The 14,355-nt window shown below is 30.7% G+C and overlaps 2 protein-coding genes and 2 long non-coding RNA genes across 4 annotated transcripts in view; 1 reads left to right on the top strand and 3 right to left on the bottom strand.

Annotated features, from left to right (window-relative positions):
* LOC121119486 (uncharacterized) overlaps window positions 1-13,245 on the top strand; it is a 33,239-nt gene extending 19,994 nt beyond the window's left edge. The window contains exons 3-5 of the mRNA XM_040714158.2: window positions 10,562-10,694; window positions 12,380-12,533; window positions 12,602-13,245. Coding sequence (XP_040570092.1) covers window positions 10,562-10,694; window positions 12,380-12,533; window positions 12,602-12,718 — 404 coding nt within the window. The 3' untranslated portion in view covers window positions 12,719-13,245. The remainder of the gene's footprint in view (window positions 1-10,561; window positions 10,695-12,379; window positions 12,534-12,601) is intronic.
* On the bottom strand, window positions 63-1,301 carry LOC139905676 (uncharacterized). The gene is made up of 3 exons (XR_011780650.1): window positions 745-1,301; window positions 554-681; window positions 63-497 (listed from the first exon to the last, which is right to left on the bottom strand). It is a non-coding gene; the product is annotated as an uncharacterized lncRNA (long non-coding RNA).
* On the bottom strand, window positions 4,746-9,302 carry LOC121119488 (uncharacterized). The gene is made up of 5 exons (XR_005864766.2): window positions 8,432-9,302; window positions 8,329-8,370; window positions 6,820-7,244; window positions 5,513-5,747; window positions 4,746-5,418 (listed from the first exon to the last, which is right to left on the bottom strand). It is a non-coding gene; the product is annotated as an uncharacterized lncRNA (long non-coding RNA).
* On the bottom strand, window positions 13,226-13,976 carry LOC121119487 (ras-related protein ced-10). The gene is made up of 2 exons (XM_040714159.2): window positions 13,732-13,976; window positions 13,226-13,664 (listed from the first exon to the last, which is right to left on the bottom strand). The coding sequence occupies exons 1-2, from the start codon at window positions 13,953-13,955 to the stop codon at window positions 13,340-13,342; spliced, it is 549 nt and encodes a 182-aa protein (XP_040570093.1). The 5' UTR covers window positions 13,956-13,976; the 3' UTR covers window positions 13,226-13,339.
* Window positions 13,977-14,355: the final 379 nt, after the last annotated feature.

The following is a 14,355-nucleotide window of genomic DNA, read 5'->3' as shown; positions in this document are numbered from 1 at the left end:
ATGAAATGATTTTCTTAAGTACATATATTAAAATAATGCTAAGACATATGGGTTTATTAAACTAAAAGCCTTCAATATTATACATAGAATAAACTGATTGGAAGGTCAAATATCTAAAAAGGTGTACACAAAATAAGCTATTATCAATCTAAAAGTTAGGGACTGTTTCATTGTTGTTGTTTTTTTCATATATTTATTTCATGAAAGGATAATTGTATTGTTGGTTATGTAAATGCTTCGGAGTTGAGGATCCTATCACACTGATGAACTATGAATCCTGAGAGCTCTAAAATAGAACTTTTAATCCGTTGACATCATCATAGACATATAAGCTGGACATAACTCCAAACATGACCATAAATTATTATATAAGTGAACTTGTGGAATACTAAAAAAAGTATATATAGAATTATTCAATTTATAAAATGGCCTCTGAGATTAAAGGACTACTGTCGACGTTGTTGTCTATCTGTCTCAAGATATGATGTCTTAAAAGTCTGAAAATATATTCCTTGATTTAGCTGCAAAATATTAGGAATTGAATATTTCTTACCAGTGATATGTCTATGGGATTCTGATAATGATAGTTGCAAGTCAGATCATGTGAAATTTAAACATTTCAAGCCGAAACGTCATTAACAAACAATTAATTGTAACGATAATTTATATCAAATAAAATGGCTGAAAGATAAAATATTAAATTAGGATTTAAATTTAAATTGTTGAGACACAATTTTGATTTACTTTGAACCTTTGTAAATATTTTTTTTAAGTCCTCCTTTCATCACCTTTAGAAAATATGAATTAGATTTTAGCTTCTTATTACTTTCTTCAAAATGATTTGCACAAATTCTGGATCTCTTTCTAAGGCGACTCCTTCAATAACAAGATCTTTCCCAAATATGTATTCTTAAGCAATCCTTAGGGAAATTTAGTAAACCATATTATCAGATGAGTCACAAATAGTAACCGCACAGATCCAAGATTTATTGATGGACTCCATCAATTGTCACTATATGAATAGAGGGATAAGAAATTTTAATAATAATAATTTTATTTAATTATTATAAATACGATTAAAATACAATATTTGTGTTAATATTAAATAACTTTTCACATCGCCTTTGACGTCACAAAAGCAATCCTTCTATTTAGCTTGACCAGCAAACGGTACGGTACAACAATTCAAGAAGGAGGGCTGATCTGTATGCTATTCAAATGCCTTGTATTTCAAGTTACCTTTGATAATATGACTTATTTGAGCTCATTTTTGAAGACAAAATTACAGTTACAAATCAGTAAAAAAGCTAAACTAGAAGACGTAGCTCAAACAAATAAAAAAATATACAAATTTGCAGGTTTGTACAGGGTATGTACTTGAAAGTAACATTTTAAAAATAACCAGACTTTTTGAGGCCGATACATTTGAATTGGATCAAAGTGTCCTTCAAAAACTCCTTAACGGTAGAAGTTGGGTTGAGCGGTTTACTCTGAAGCCATTAAGTAACTTTTTCACTAAATATTTATTTTTTTGAATTTTCCTTGAATAATATTGCTTATAACAGAGCTACTTTCGAGTCCATATTTTCTGAGTCTACTTCGAATTATCAGTATCCGTCCCGGGTCCATTAAAAAAGGTTTATAGCTAATTCAATTCATAGGGGAAGCATATAAAATTCAGCTAGGAACTGGTGAAAGTTCAAGACCATTTGATCTCATCCGGGCTAAGCCAGTGATATAATAGAACATACCCAATGTATATATATATATATTTATTTATTTTAAATCAGTGAGGCAGTTGAAATTAGATCAAAGCCCGAGGGCGAGGAGGCTGACTTTAAATATCTAACAAAGGAGGGATGTCAAACTCCCTAATATGAGCCAACCAGAAATAAATTAACTCATAGGCACAGAGAAGAATTAACCTTTGAAAACTAAAATTAATTATCTAATAATAATTGATAAAATTATGGAAGTTTTTTTTCTTATCCGTAAATAATATAAAGTTAAATATTAAAAAAGAAAAAAAATATGTTATTTTTGTATGAAATTCCTTTATATAAATTAAGGACTCCGAATAGTCCATAACGGAATTGGAACTGGAATAGGCTGAAAATTTGGTATCAGAACATCTCTAGTTGCTATCATACCCTGGATTAGTAAAGAATGTGCTTTTGCCATCGATAATAAATATTGCAATTTGCAAAATTCTTTGAACGTAAGTGACTCAACGAATAATGGTATTAAAGAATCAAAATTGGTTCTATTAGAACCGAAGTTATGAAAGAATTTTAAATTATTACAATTTGATTAAATCGGGTAATTGGCAGCGTGTTTTTTTTTCTGGAAAAACTATCATTTTTAAGATCTTTGCAGAATTGCCAATAACTAATTACTTAATCAACTCAACATTCACAACTATAAAATAAGATATGTTGCCAATTAACCATCTCTCTAAAAGCTTTAAATGAAAAGTTATTTAAAAATAAATGAAAAAATCACCCCAAATTACAATATTCAAATTATGGGGTATGCTAAAGCCTCACTAAAATCTTGGTATAATGAAAATTATTATTAATGGAAATTTTAGAGAAATGAACGGAAAAAGTGTAAAGTGGATCCAAGTCTGCGATAAATTGAGTTTAAATAAAAACGGTTACAACTCCTCTCGATCTTCCCTAATAGATAAATTCTAAGGGATCTCTTTTGTGTAATAAAATGGATGAGATAGCACCATCAATCAGTCAACATTCATTATTTTATTCTTTATGTCTACACAAAAGAAATCTGTTGTGTAGAGATAGATATATGTATACTATTAAAAGATTTTACAAGACAAGGTTTGTTGCTCGTCTTCCATTCTTCATTCCTTGCGTTGTAACATTACTTACTTATAATTATATTATGTACAGATTATAAATGTCTTTACGATTTAATGAGTGGATATGAAACAGGAGTTTACATTCTTCCTTCAAATATCACTCACAACTAACTAAGGATGTACGATTATACATTGATTAAATACATACTTACATATTATATGTCTAACATCCGTCATGAACTAACTCCGGGATCAAAGACCCATTAATTGATCCTCAATTATTATTGGCTATTTTTATTTGCACTGCTCAACAGTATTCGATTAATACACAATGGGATTTAATAGTAAATAATTGGAACTACAATTATAACATCCTTATAGTTACATACACAAAACATTGGAGCTCCTTTGGGATTTGCAAAGAAGGGATCTCATGCGTCATACACATTTACAATCAATAACATCCCACATATTGCATTTCTCATGCAATCAAAACATTTCAAAATGGGTGCATAGGAACCACAATATTTCAAAGGGAAGTCACTCATTTTTGTCATAAAAAAAACCCTCTAACCAAAACATTTATTATTTACGTCGTTATATCCAATATTACTTTATATCTATTTTATTACGCAAACTTTTCTCATACATGAAACAGAAAAGAGACCCAAAAACCAGTTAATAGTTAGCCAATTCTTTTCCAACTATGAAATTATCATTCAGTAATTGTTAGGAATTGCTTACAGATGAATGATAGATAATTCGAATTCAATCAATCCATGTTCAAAACATTGATTAGGAGAAAATAGCTGAAAGATCGACAACTGGCAAAAAAATACATAGTATATTTTTGTATTATTAAGGTAACAGCAAGTAATAAATTATTTCAAATAACGTCAAGGGGTATTTATTTACATTATCCTACACATAGTAAGATTAAATATATCACGCCAAACTTATTTCAAAACTTGAGGGCCTTGCAAATATCTTAACAAATGTTGTGATACAGATAAACATTTTTCTAGATCGAGACTTTAAGAGTTCGATACCTTTTTTAAGGAAGATTTTAATCTACAGAAGAACTCCGGAACTTAAGTGCGTCCATACTCGACATATTTGGAGAATGGCAAGAAAACTTGGCCTCTGAAATCGACCAAAACTTCGAAATTTGGCCCAAATCATATTACTTATGTAGACAGTGCTTCGGTCACATTTCGCTGGTTGTGCGTTGCTGTTTAGCGTGTTTAAATCATTTTAAGGCTGTATTCCAATCTTTTCCGTATTTTCATTGTTTTTTTTTTGTGGTTTTAGGTACTGTTTCAGGAAACAAAAAATAAACATGGGTTTCAAAAAAGACATAGAAAAGACCTATTTCTAACCATATTTGTCTGAACTTTGTGTCAAAAGCGCAACATTGGGATAAAAACTTGATGGTAAAGAACGGATTTATCCGTTTTTTTATTATTTCTTGTCGGGAAAACCGATGCAGAACTCAACAGAGTCCAATATCTATAAAAGTTGGTCTCTAGGTCAAGGTAAGTCCGGGAGAAACACATCACTAATCCTTCTCATATTACCAGATGTAGAATAACCCAATATTGCACTCCATGGTCATAGGCATGAAGTCTTGAGTCGATTCTCAAGCCTTTCAATGTTTTTTTGAGTTCAATTTGATTCCTTAGATTTCTTTCAAGCTCATTTCAAGTCAATACTTGTTCATTTGAGCCTTAGGCTCTTTAGAGTATAGTGTAAAGTTAGAAACTCAAGGGAAACGGTGAACAAAAAAAATCAGCGACAACAACAAAAATATGAAGGAAATAAATAAGGTGAAATCATCTGCAGCGTTTGCACCGACTGATATACATATATACATAGTTGTTATTCTCCCATAATTCATAATTTAAAATACTTATTTTTTATATAATAGTTGTTAAATTTTTTTTATTATCTTTATTAAAGAATTTTATTTTTTTTAAATAAATATAAAGTATACACATAATTAAATGTGACCAATTATCAAGAAAGGTGATGCACAATTTCATGCATACTTGCACTTTTGCTAGCCCGAACATTGTTCTTCATTCCTCCTTCCTCAGTTCGTTTCATTCGAGAAAGTTTTGCAAACATCTTAACGCGAACTTGTCAATATTTTTTAATAATTTTTGTCCTAATATTATGACAATCGCGTAGGGATATATTTGTTATTTCTTTTTCAATTATATCTTGCAGGATTTTTGTTATATTTTTTAAATCACTATTTTTTTTTAGTTTTAATAAAGTTTGTGAAATCGCATTATCCGCTTGTCAGTTTTATTTCTCCCTTCTTTTAAATCATCTAAGAAATCGATTCGCCATCATCATATTGATAATTGGAAAATCTTCCTTATTTGATGTCCCATGTGTTTTAGAATGCAAATGTTCCAACATTAGAATTGTTTTGGTTCCTTTGAAGTTCTTCTACGTCTTTGTTTCGGTTAAACGGAAGATTTTGTTTGTTTTTATCTTAACATGTTCAAATAAAGTAGGAATTGCATTATGTACCAAACGTCACCGTCCTTCTGAAGACATTGCAGAAACATTGATTCTTCAAAGGGATCCTAAAGCGAATAATTTAAGTATGAATAATTATAATATGGAGTCCAGTGACATCATTATAAAACAACCCATTAATTTAATTTTCATATCCCTCACATAGTAAAAAATGTAGATTATATGAATTGGCAAACTCTTGAGTATTTGGTGGGAGTCCAATTCGCACGTTTGATGGCATTGGTCCAGAACTTCCTACGATTGATGTCTATTGAAAATTAAACATTTTCTTGGGCGATAAGCCAGGAAACTTTTTAGTCAAAGTTGATCTATTATTTCAATCCACTGCAGTACACGTTACCATTATGAACTATATATTGTAATTAATCACTATGCCCTAATTAAAACAAAAATAATTAAATTAAGCTCAAAAAGTCGTACATAAATTGAATTCAAAACCCTTAAAATTGCCCTGATGACAGGCTACAATTTTAAGCCAATCAGCAAAGAGAAGAAAAAAACATGCTCTTCTTGTACTGATTGTCCACTCTTCCCTTTGAGCCCATTAGTATAAAGTAGTTGTATATAATCAAAAGTAATGTGTTCAATCACAAATTTCAATTGATAAGTAGCATATCCTTTATCGATAATATTTTGCTGATATGTGATAATGACTCGAATTGATTTTTTACCTTATTAAAGGTGGGCACTTTAAAGAGTACTTAATATCTAACTACAAACCAAGTACGGGTGCAGATAGGAGGTGGAGAGGGTTTTTGAAATGGGGAACCCAAGCTATAGTAGAATATGTACATACATTAGTGTACCAAATGCGAAAATGGGGGAGGGGGAATGCCAAAAACTTGCAAACATGTTTTGTTAAAGGTCTCAATGTGTAGATTACAGTACAATTTCTTTTCGTGTCTTTGCGTTCGAGTACTAGTCAAGTTTCAAATCCTTGATTTTGAACTTCATTCCAGTATCATATATTCTAATGATGAACTTGAATCGAAGCTCCCAGGTCTGTAACTACGGGAGGGGTGCTACACCCCCCCCCCTCCTGACTAAAGAAGAACGGATTGCTTTTTCAAAAATGATATATGTTGTTAAAATAGTTTTTGTCAAAATTTGACAATTACATTGATATAAAAAAAAATCAATTTGTCTATGTTTATTTTCTAAAGAAAAGGTTATTATATCAGATTCGTCTTTTCTAATTGAAAAAGTTCAAAAAATATTTTTTTCAAAATTGACAAATTTTTGTAAAACCCCAGAAAAAATAATCATAATAATAATTCTATTATCGACCCTGTAATTCTCCACCTCCGCCAATATTCTGCCGTATCTTATCATTTAAGAAAGTGTCCTTTTATTAACATTTATATGAGCGAGGATTGATTTGGGTGAGCTTTTTTTCTGCGACATTTACATAAAATCAACATTAAAAGATGAATGACGTCATTGCTCACAAGAGTGTAAGGAAAGTTATAAAAAACTCATAGAATGTAATGGCGTTCAAGCACTTCCACCAATGGGCCTCCGTGGAGTAGGCTCTTCAAAAAAAGAATACACGTTCTCTGATCATTCTCATCGTAGATGTTAATAAGGTAAATTTTTGATTCATTCGCCATTTTGTTCTTTTTGTAGTAATAATTGCCATAGCACAAATACGCCTAGTACCTCCAGAAGAAGACATAATTCTTGGAATAATATGAGTTAATACTTAACAACACATAGTCAGTAACTCCCCGTTGTGACGTCATCAAAAAAGTTGTCCACTAACGTTGACCAGACTGCGTTGCAATTTTCTTATCAACACACCTTATATATAGTCACCATGGCACTACCCATAAATAATGTGCTTAAAACTCGTATTGACATATTGTAATCGCCTCTAATTTTGTTAATAGGAAAAAAATACTTTAGTTAATTTAGAATCCTTATGTAACTCTTACATATCTATGTAACATCAAAAATTATTCGTAAAACATCCTTATTATTTCATTGTTAAGTGTTCTTGTGGTTCATTGTTTGGCTATTGAAAAAATTCCAAGCGGGGAATTTTTATCTTGATTTGACTCATAGGGGATCATTAATTTAATTAAATACAATCAATGTATATATATATGATTATTATGTATTATTTACTTACGAGTTAGATATACTACAATATTTACATTGGAAGAAGGAATGAGTATTATTCATAGGCATAAAGCCTTGATCTGAAAACATTTTATTAAAAACCTAATCTATCAAATAAAAATTGTTTACACTCTGTAGATTGGAAAGTACAAATTTACAAGAGAGAGATATATATAAAAACAGGAATCATCGAACAAATATTTAGAAAATCCAAATCAATTTGTAGATTGACACCTCATTTGTATTATGGGTCTGATTGTGAATACCTGGCTATATCAACCTAGAAGATTTAATAGAAATAATTTAGGAGGCTTGTCCTACTATAAACTATTAGTATTAACTATCAATAATAATTACAGCTATAAATAGCTCGTGAGAGTCATAAAAGTTAAAAGAAACGACAGAATTATTTCTTTGCTAAAAGGCGAACAGTCAACACAATTAAAATTCTTTCCCCGCTTAAAAACCGTTGGTTCCTTTAAATAAAAGAATTGTTGTTATTATTATAAGAGGATCAATAAGAGTATGATGACGTCATAGAGCTATGGTTATTACTAGTACAGCAAGTTACCCGCCATCCCACTTTAGAAAAGGAACAGCTATCTAGGAAGGCAGCACTTTTATTAGGCTGAAATAAACGTTGTTAATTTGACAAAAAAGTTTGGGATATTATTTTAATTTTTATAACGACTCAAAAGATTTCTACGAGTTTCATAATTTCTAGTATGGAGAATTGTAGTAATTGAAGATGTTAAATGATAGTAAAAAACACATTCGGTGAATGAGATGTAGTATCTAAGTAGTAATTCGTTCCCTCTTCTCACACTGCTCCTTACCTGATGAGAAGACGAAGCAGGCGCGTTGTTTCTTCTATTCGGCTAGGGAGTATTTTCGTTAATAATAACGAGGAAGGAGTGAAAAAGAGGGATCCTCACTTACATCAGTCAACAGGAAAACTTGTGGGTGTTTAGAGATCTGAGAGTCAACAACAACGGAGTAGTGTGCATTTTCTTAAGTGATTCCATTAATTCATCCCTTCATCAATCCGTCAATAAGAAATCCTCATTCTACAAAATTAAACGAATAGTAAGGTAACGATCTGTTCTCTAACTTGACTTCCTGTGATTATATCCTTGATACTGCTCCATTGTTATTAGATCCTTTTTTATTGAGCCACAATGTAATTTCAAATTTGTATTGTGTACTACATTTCACAAAAGGGAATTCATAGATATAAACAATTAAAGGAGTCTTTAGTTTTACTGAGTCAAAGGTGCATTGTTTAAAATCCAGGATAGAGCATAAATTCATTCCCTGCAAGACTCATCCTTTTGTTTTGCTTTTTTGAAAGTGCAGGTTGAATTATTGTAATACTTTGGTTAAAATGGTAATTATGTTGATGTATTATATTATATTATGTACGATAATTTACTGCTGTTGCCTCAAGAAGTTGTTCGGTTGTAAACAATTAATGGCCACCAGATGACAACCAAGTGAAAATATATATAATCATTTTTATTGTAGAGGATCTTTTGTTTTTTTAATTTATTAACCGCTTGCCACGACTTTTTACAAAACATTTAGTCTACTCTATGTACTACAACTAAGGTATTTTATTTTGCAAAACAATTATAATATATCATCTACTACGAATGTCTATCTAAAGTATCTGTTAAGAGAGTCGATTCCATTAACTATTGTAGTAATAATAAGATTTTTTTTTTTTTAAATATGTTCAATCATGGAAACTAACAATGAAAACAGAGTGAAATTTGTTGGACATTGTGTTTTTGATGTGTTTGTTGTGTGTGAATTTGGAGGGGGGGGGGAAGTGAAAAGTACGTCGTATTCTAACAAATAATATCTTATATATTTTTTGATGATGATCAAACTGTTTTGCATTATTGTTAAATTCGTAGGTTGACAGAATGACATCATATTTTTTTTACATTGCTTCTGGAGAAGCATGAGAGTTAAAATAGTAATAATGTATATTCATATAATTGTTAGTGAAACTCTGTTTTAACTTTCTCTGAATGGCTGGTAAAAGAGTCTGGGAATGAGGACGAGAGCGGAAGAGATTTGCAATCCTTAGTACGTTTATGAATAAATAATTGTTATGTTTCTAACACTGCATCAATTTGTGGTTTTTTGGGAGGCAAGGCAATGATTGCATAAAATACTTCCTCAAATTCTCATCATTTCGTGGTCTTTGTGATTACCTCCTCAAAGATATTTTTTGGAGTTGCGCTATCTATTTGATTTATTTCTTATCATCAAGGAGGTCATCTTCTTGAAGTAGTAGTCAATTTAATATTATCAAATAAAGTGTTGAAATTTGAGCATTTCAAAATATGAAATAAGTTGTATTTTTTTTTAAATTGAAGGAACGAACAATTCCATTGTCATTGCGTAGGATCAAATGCCTATTATTGCAAACTTGTTGAATACATGATAATAAAAATGACTAATTATATCCCTCTTTGATCTTTGTTCCTTAACATCTGTTAAGTATAATATATATATATATATATATTAATATTATTACGTACATGCTCGGAATCGTTCATTTAACAAATTTATTTAATAATTTTTGTTAGAAGAACTGGATGTCCTTTCGTTTGAGTCCTAGTTGACCTCCTATACATGTATACTAGATTTTTAATCCCATATTTAATGATAATAAATAATAATCGATGTCTTAACTCCCTTTTAAGGCTATTTGATAGATAGAACTTTGTCCTTATGATTTGATTACCAAAAAACAACGAATCAACTTATTTATTTTTCTAAATTGTTATTAAAACATATCATCATAATTTTCAACGTGTATTAGTTTTGGCCACAGAAAAATTACAACAAAGTAATAATCATATTAATGTGGAAAATCCTTGAATGAAACTATTTAAAAGGTTTTTGGATATTTATCCTAATTCATCACGAAAGAACATTGTCGTTGATTCAATCAATCCATAAATATTTACATATTTTGTATTTGAATGTATCAATTTTTATGTCTAAAAACATATACAACCAATTTAATTATGACTATTAATCATGTATTTACAGCAATGAATAGCGATTCCTCCAAGTATCTAAGGGATGAAGAAGGCCTCATCCTTCCAAAGAAACTTATGAACCCTTGTTTCAGCTCCAAAGAAATACAGAATGTTCATCGGGAGATAAAATGGAATGCAAAAAAGTGAGAAATATATTTATTTATGAACCATATTCTAAGTATAACCTTCACTTCCTGTAGTTATCATAACCACTCTGTCTTTTTTTTTTTACATATTATTATACTGGGTTTTGTTCTGAATATGATCCTTGACACAAATGTCATATAGTTGTAATACTGTACTATACAAAAAATATACGTGACCCGTCAAAACAAAAACAAGGTAGAATGAGTTTCCTCAAAATTGAGTCTGAATATTATGTACATTTGTATTCATATTGACGAATTATCGTCAGATTCTATCAGCAAATTATTCACTTAAAGTAGCAAAAATTCATTGTTACAATGATGATAAATTCAAAGTTGATCGATTTTATTAGATAAATTATAATATTGGAGGCGAATTAAGTCTCATAAATCAAAGGAAGCCTGGCTCTAAACTATAGTTAACATTCTTGGACGGTTCTCAGCTAATCCTAGTAAATTTGAATATAAAGCCTATAATTTACTGAAATATGTTGTGATAAATATTAAACTTTATTTAGAGTTGGATCGATCCTATGACTGATTTTCTAATCAGTCTTCCTTCCTCGTCCCCCTCTTTGAGTCTTTTTATTTTATTTTATCTGTCCTATCTTTTATAACATTCAACGGTCCTAAGGACCGATTAGTCGGTCCTAGCTATCCTTTTATCTTATTAACTCCTAGACAAGATTGAAGAATATAAAATCGAAGAAAAAAATGAAGGATGGCTAGAATGTATAATAATAAGTTTTAGCCACTCACCTTCTACTTTGGATTTAAGGTATTTTGTCTTTTTGTAAGAAGTTATGATAAAAGTGAAATGACATAGTTAGTATCTACGTCATTACAAAAAAAGACCGATAAGGACCGATCCTTGGACTGACAAATTATATTAGGAACGGACTGAGATGACTGTAGTTTTTTAGATCAATCTAACACAAACTGTACGAATATATAGTAGACTTGGATCGGTCCTAGGACTAATTTTCTACCCGTCTTTTTATTTTCTTTACTTATAGCTAGGTTTGAAGAATAAAAGAACTAAGACAATAATGAATGGTAGCTTAATACGTTCTATTCAGACACTTCCTTCTTTTTACTTCAATGTATCTTTTCTCCCTTGAAAGTGTTTATGAATGAAGATAAAACTACAGCGAAACAAATGATGTAGTTACTAGTTTTAGTTTCCACAAAAGTCCGATAAGGATGGGTCCTAGGATTGACAAATTTATTTGGACCGAACTGATAGGACTGAAGTCTATTTAGTTTTTTAGGCCGATCCAACACTAATACATAGCGTTGTGTTAATCCTTATTTAAGGCTGAAGACTCTATAAAGTTCGGTCCTTGGTGATGCCATTCAACTTTATTTCTTCTTTTTTAATCAGTTCTAGGACTGACAGTCTTACGGGCTGGTCTTAAGACTGGACTGGACCGAATAAATAAAGACCGACACAACACTATGTATACATATATTATGCAGTACCGTAAACACTGTTTTTTTATTGAGGCCTAATTGGAGCAGCTATGGATGATTTATGAATCATCTATAGAGCTAATAAATACTAAATGATTGGGGTTCTGGGCTCCGGTGGATAAAAACCCTTTGATGTAAAAGGATATATTGGCTTTTCTTGATTGTTTTTCAAGATAGTGTTTGTGTTATGTACTATAATTTCCTTTCAGAGGAGTGAATGTACTCGCCAATAAATCCGAACTCAAAATAGCTATGGAGAAACGGAGTCGTCATCTTATTGATGTGGATAGAAAATATATGGACGATGAAAATAAATCTCAATTTCAAAGAGCACTTGAAGAAAGAGCGAAACGGCTGGATGATGTAAGTTAAATATTTGGCTAAAATGATTTTTTATTTACTTATATATACTATTAATTGTCATTTTTTAGTTAGAGAAGAAGGAGCCGGATTCTTGTGACGATGATAGTGGTCATTGTAGTCCAGAACCAGAGAATGAATTCCTTAAAGTACATGCCCAACTCAAAAAAGTACGAAATGTTCCCTAAAGACTGTTTGGACAAGAAAGGAAAATATTCTCATATATCTTTTTACTGATTTGGCTGTGTGTCTGATTAAATTTATGAAAAATTATATATATATATATCTAAAACTATTATTATATCATATGTATCCAGTTAAGACATTTCTATGTAACGAGATAAGGAGTAGAATGTTTCTCAATTCATCTTTTTTCACTTTCAATCCTGCCTAGTTATATAACTAAAAATTTTATGTATTCCCATTATTTTTAACATCATTTGTTTTTTTGTAAAGGAAAGCCATTTGTCTATAGAGCAATTAATATTTTGTAATTAAGATCAAATTTGAGCTTAAAGAAGACTACGAAAAAAATTAAAAAAGTATGGAATTTCTCCTAATCTATAGCAAAATTGTGCTTTTTTTTAGAAGAAAAAGATATATCCCCCTATAATATATATCAAATTATTTATTTTTATGCCTGTATTTGTGAATATATATATTTATTGAGAAGATTAAAACAAGGCCTTTATAAATATATTTTTCCAGAAATAAATACCTAACGTTTATTGACAAAATAATAAAGAAAAAATTGCTTATTTGATATCTTAGAATGTGAACTTATCATGATAAAAATATTAGAGTAGTTTTTATAGGATTACACATCCAGCCTTTTTGGGCAGTATAACAGCATCCACTGCAGATTCGAAAACAGTAGTCACTCCTTCCCTCTTTAGAGAAGAGCATTCTAGGTATTTGACGGTTTTGATACTTCTTGCAATATCGGATCCTTCTCTTTTGCTGATACTATTTGAATCCTTCCGTAGGTCCGCCTTGAGTCCAATTAATAAAACCGGGGCATTACTGTGTTTATTGAGCTCCGGAGCCCATTTAGCTTTGGCATTATAAAGTGATGCATTGCTATTCAGTGCAAAGCAAAGGAGAAATACATCTGCATGATGGTAAGCAAGAGGTCTGAAAAAAATGATGAGGAACTAAATGAAGGGGATTTGTAGTAGAGGAATTATTAGGAACTCAACACCTCAGACGATCGTAGTCTTCCTGTCCTGCAGTATCCCAAAGGTTGAGTTTGATTTTGATATTGTGACGTTGTAGACTGGTGGTTATGCAGTCGAATACTGTTGGATCATGACTTTCAGGGAAGTGATTGCGAGCATAGCTGACAAGAAGACTCGTTTTCCCAATGGCACCATCACCCACCACTACCAACTTAATATCCTTTGTTTTCACATCTGAGTCTCCCATTTTAATGTTCTTCTAAGGAAATAAAGTAGTACATTTTGTTTCTGTTATCTTAGTTACATCCTGCCTTATTCAGAGAATAGTTGAATCCTGATAAAAATTCCACATTTTTCATTTATATGTATTATTGATAAGTTACTACTCTATATATATAAAAAAATAATATCACTTAAATATAAGAGATTTGATGATCATTGCGTTTCATTTTAATTCTAAAAGGATTTTGACCAAGGTATGGCTAGAGAAAAATGAAATACTGTTGCTAAATTTTACTAATGAAAGTAAAATTGTACTACACTAGATTCATTGTGACTTAGACGTTTAACCCATTTCCAAGAGTTTATTGAACCATGTATTGAATGACAAAAGTTAATACCTATTTTAGGGAAAGGCCCTGATATTA

This window comes from Lepeophtheirus salmonis, chromosome 6 (genome assembly GCF_016086655.4).
Source record: "Lepeophtheirus salmonis chromosome 6, UVic_Lsal_1.4, whole genome shotgun sequence".
In the NCBI taxonomy this organism is placed as follows: domain Eukaryota; kingdom Metazoa; phylum Arthropoda; class Copepoda; order Siphonostomatoida; family Caligidae; genus Lepeophtheirus; species Lepeophtheirus salmonis.
The sequence above is the reverse complement of the archived record's forward strand: the minus strand, read 5'-3'. Positions and strand labels throughout refer to the sequence as shown.

What these genes read in the sequence shown, in the direction of transcription:
- LOC121119487 (XM_040714159.2), bottom strand. Translation starts at nt 13,955, where the DNA reads ATGGGAGACTCAGATGTGAAAACAAAGGATATTAAGTTGGTAGTGGTG. An exon ending in GAAGACTACGATCGTCTGAG is followed by an intron (nt 13,665 to 13,731) that starts GTGTTGAGTTCC and finishes CATTTTTTTCAG; the next exon opens with ACCTCTTGCTTACCATCATG.